This window comes from Strix uralensis, chromosome 22 (genome assembly GCF_047716275.1).
Source record: "Strix uralensis isolate ZFMK-TIS-50842 chromosome 22, bStrUra1, whole genome shotgun sequence".
NCBI classification, from domain to species: Eukaryota; Metazoa; Chordata; class Aves; order Strigiformes; family Strigidae; genus Strix; species Strix uralensis.
This window is the reverse complement of record NC_133993.1, coordinates 5,007,042-5,011,443: the sequence shown is the minus strand read 5'-3', so window position 1 is coordinate 5,011,443 and position 4,402 is coordinate 5,007,042. Positions and strand designations below refer to the sequence as shown.

Here is a 4,402-nt window from a genome sequence, read left to right as displayed (position 1 = left end):
TGCATGAAAGCTTTACTTCTGGTTGTTTCTCAAGGACTCTTGTTTTCCCGAGGCGTCTTTGTGTAGACAAAAGTAAAACGCTCCCTATATAAGTCACTGATGGCAGACTCAAAGCCTTCAGTTGACACTTGGGCAAACTAAGATAAGGGGGACTTGAACAAAAGGACACAGAGATACTATCTAGGCAGGATGATCTTGCTGAGTTAGGAAGAAGACGCCTGGACTTTACTCCACGGCACATGCTCTGGAAAGAAGGTCAACTAATGAACACCATGAAGAAGACTACTTACTTCTGACCTCGACCATCGAAGACCCTCGCTCTACTTTTACTACGCATGCTTGGACTATATAAATGAATTCCAGGAACTCATTATCATGACACCCCTCTCCAGGAAATCTAATGCGTCTCTATGATTTGTGTGTATGTAAACTGATGTCCCTTGCTAGTTCTTGGGAGCCCTTATGGTGGAGAATCCCCAGGGCAACCCCAGCGTTGCTAATAAAGAATATCTGCTTAACAGTTATATTGGATTCTGACTGTTGAGTGAATTTTGTACTTTCACAAGACATGAGGGGAGGCTGAGAGATCTGGCCTCCTTCAGCCTTCAAAAGAGAAGCTTAAGAGAGAGCTTTTTGATGCTTCTAACACTTGACTGGAGGATGAACGGGCAGATGGATCTAAGATCTTCTTGAGCACAGCGACAGTGTGAAAGGCAATGGACACAGTCTGGAACAGGGGAAATCCTCCTAGAATATTGGAATTGTGTTTCTTTTAATGATAAAGTTGGAGCATGGGTGTAGATAGATCCCGGTAAAAATGTGACTCTGGCTCCACAGAGTATCGATAAAAATACTATTAATTGAGATGTCGCTGTAGAGATGGACAAGGCGACACACACACACACACACACACTCACATGGGTGAACAAGTGGCTATTTTTTATTACTAAAAGCATACATTTTTATATATTTCAGGTGCCAGAGTGTCACAATATAATTGGTCAAAAAGTTGTTTTTAACATTCCCATTGGATAACCTTTATCAGTTTCCTCCCTGCTTGCTTCATCCTGCTATGTAGTCAGCAGCTCCTTGAAAGTTATATGCTTTAAGCATAGCTTCCCTATCTTAAGGGTACACTGGAATCTTGTCAAGGTCAAACTCTTCTTCAATCAGTTTATCGACAGACCAGCTGCCTTCCCCAACATTGAGATAAGACAAAAGGTGAAAGGGGGCAGCTCTGCTGACTTTATGCCCCTTCAGTTGCTGGGATCCCTGGCCTACGGAGCATGAGGTGGAGCTCGAGTTGGGGTTTAGCACATAGTGCAAGTCCTGCCCGTGCTGAGACTCAGTGGCATTGTCATCTTTTAAGTTTTACATGGGTTTGCCTTAGACATAAACCACTCCTAATTTCTAATGTTGAGCAAAAGGTCATGTATATGAAAGCACGGAGCTTCACTCCTAGGGCAAGACAAGGACACGCTCATGGCAATTTTGCCAAGTGATATGTGCAGCTCAGCACAGCACAGGTCTGTGCCTGCTCAGGTCAGGGTAAGCTAACGATAATGAACAGTTTGTTATCTCTGCCCTGACTGGTGCTTGGGATCACTTGGGAGTTGATCTGGAAAAGGCGTGGGAGAGGGGCACCCCACCTGCCCATCCCCCACAGCTTCACATGCCCTTACAGCTCTGGGGTGCAGGGTTACCCTATACCCACCACTGGCAGTGCAGCACTTCAAAGGGTGCCCCAGGTGCTCCCTGGGAGTGGGGGATGACCCACTGATCCCTCATCCTGTTCCCTGCTGACACCTCAGCCTTTCCCATAGTTTGTCCTCATCATCTGTGCATCTGTGGCACCTGTTCCCAGGAGAAATAGCAGTGTCCTCATAGAGCTGAGGACATCAGGGGAAGATGTGAAAACCCTGACCTCCCAGATGGCCTAGCAGTGGCTGTGCAGATGAGCAGGTGATTCTAGCTGGGGAGGTGAGGACTCCACTGTCAGCTGAGTGAGAACAGCCCCTTCCAATAACTGGGGCCCCCAGATCCCCCAGGGCCCCTCATTGTGGAGATGCTGAGAATGCCCTTGGCTGAGGGAGCCACAGGTGTTGCTGCTGGAGGAGGGAGAAACCCAGAAGGAGCATTTCAGACACAGGAAGAAGAGATCATTTCTCCCCCCAGTTTCTTCCTTTGCTCCCCCAACAGAGTCGGTTCCAGCAGCTCTGTTATCAGACAAGCCATGTCCAGGTAGGCTGGTGGAACACCAGAGAAGTGGTGGATGTGCCTGGGCCCACAGTAAACCAAGTGGGAGGTGAGTATTGTGTGCAGAGCAGGAGGCAGGGAACCAGCCAGCCATGTCCCTGCCACCAGCCAGGCACACACAGCCTGATGAGTGATGGCCCCATGGCACAGTGGGGTGCAGGTAACCAAGCAGTGGCCATAGGCCATGAGAAGGTGGAGGAAGCATTGGTCCCTGCCCAGGAGCTGGGAGGAGGACAGCTGGGCCATGCAGCTGTGGAAGGAGAGGGGTATGTCCCCTGGTCTGAGGAAGCCCTCCAGCATCTTTGGAAGGAAGACACTGGGCAAGAGAGACTGAAGCTTTTTGTCTTGCAAGGCAAGGCCTGATGGTCAGTGGCAGCAGAGGAGCCAGGGGTGACTTCCTCAGCTCCAAGGGATGATGCCCACAAGACGAGCCACTGCAGGGTGCCCCAACCTCCCATTCTGTCTGAATGGAGATGGGTCTCCTTGTGCCCTCACCCCCTTCCACCCAGAGCAACACCCTTCTCCGCTGGCATCTTGGGGATGGTCCACAGAGGGAAGTACCACATGGAGGCCAGGCTTGAATGCAGCATAACTTTAATGAGTCAAAGAGGGAAACAAAGTCACTCCAAGTGGATGTCAGCAGTGCAGGGAGCCCTGGGGGCAACCAAGAGTATGTGGTTCTTGGCTGTAAAGTTCCTGCCTGATGTCTGTCTGCCCGTCCTGTAGAGAGAGAGGAGACAGATGGTCCCCACCAGGCTAGCCTTGGAAAGATCTTGCTGTCAGTGAGAACCAAATCAAACAAAGGAAAAGGAGAGAAAGTCAAAGCCATTCAGCTATGCTGAAAACAACCTCCAAAATGTTCATCCTCTGCCCAGCACCATGTTCTGAGTTCCTCAAGGTATGTCCCTGGGGATTTGCCAGCACCTTTAGCAGGGGGGGCACCTTCTGCCACAGTAGCGGCTGGTAATGCAGGAGAGGTCAAAGCCCCCAGAGTTGATGGGCACTCCGTCACAGCTGAGGATGCTGCCAACGGCAGCGGAGGTGGAGGAGCCCACAACGGTGTTCTGTGGGAAGGAGCTGAGGATGGGTCCGGGCAGGGTCACCACCACGGGGGACGGCTGGATGGCAACAGTGGAGTCCTGGCACTGCCTGACACAGGGCTCATTGCAGCTGTTGGCCAGCGGGGTCGGGCCGCAGGGCCGGCATGGCAGGCACTGGTAGTAGCAGGACATGTCTCTGAGGGTGGAGGTGCACCTGGGTAGAAACAGGGAGGAAGCAGAGCACAAGGGTGGGTGAGGAGCTGCCTGGTTACCCTTGCACAAAGGAGCCAGGCCAGTGTTGAGTGGGGAGCTGGAAGCTCGGCCAAGAGCTACACGGTCTTCATTCCCCCACAAACAGAAGCCTGGCCCAGTGAAGCTCTGTCCTAATCCAAAACCTAAAAGCCCCCTCAGACCCACAAACTCTCTCTAAGCACACCTTCTCCCCACTTCTCTTTGTCATAACAAGAAAATCCAAACCCCAGGACATCACAGAACAATATCATCTGGGATGTGTGTCAAGTGGAGATCTCCTTTTGAAGAGGAGGAGAAGGGGATTCGGACTCAGCTGGTTCCCAAGCAGAAGGAGTCAAGAGAAGTGCTTGAGAGAGCAGGGACTTGGGCTGCCTTTTATACCTGCCCTTCACTGCCGCAGGACCAGAGGCACCTTTGCAGAGGTAACAATTTTCTGACAAGCTCATCTTGAATGCAAACCATCGCAGCTAATGCTATGGGCTGTGCTTTCATTTCCTGCACTGCTCCTTTTCATTTCCAGGTTTGTGCCATGCCCATTCCCCAGTGAAGGCTTGTTCTGAGCACTGGGATGAAAGGCCCCAGGATTTCCAGGGCAGGAATGCAGCAGTGCTGGCAGAAGACTCAACTGAATCGTTGGATGTTTCCAGAGCAGGCAAGTGATGTCAGTCTGGGTCACTGTGGTGGGGCTGTTTGAAGTGTTTTTTTTAAGAAAAAGCTCCAGCCATCCTCAGATGGATGCCGTGGGCTCCTGTGCATAAGATTGTGCCATGTCATTTTCTTTCCCTGCCTCCCTCCTCAGCTCACCTCAGTGGTCACTTGTTGCCTCCCCAAATGTAGGTGTTGTGCTGCTGGGG

At 51.3% G+C, this 4,402-nt stretch overlaps 1 protein-coding gene across 1 annotated transcript; it reads right to left on the bottom strand.

The window, feature by feature from the left end:
• Window positions 1-3,182: 3,182 nt before the first annotated feature.
• Window positions 3,183-3,488, bottom strand: LOC141953719 (feather keratin Cos1-2-like). The gene has a single exon (XM_074892511.1). The coding sequence runs from the start codon at window positions 3,486-3,488 to the stop codon at window positions 3,183-3,185; it is 306 nt and encodes a 101-aa protein (XP_074748612.1).
• Between the last annotated feature and the right edge of the window lie 914 nt (window positions 3,489-4,402).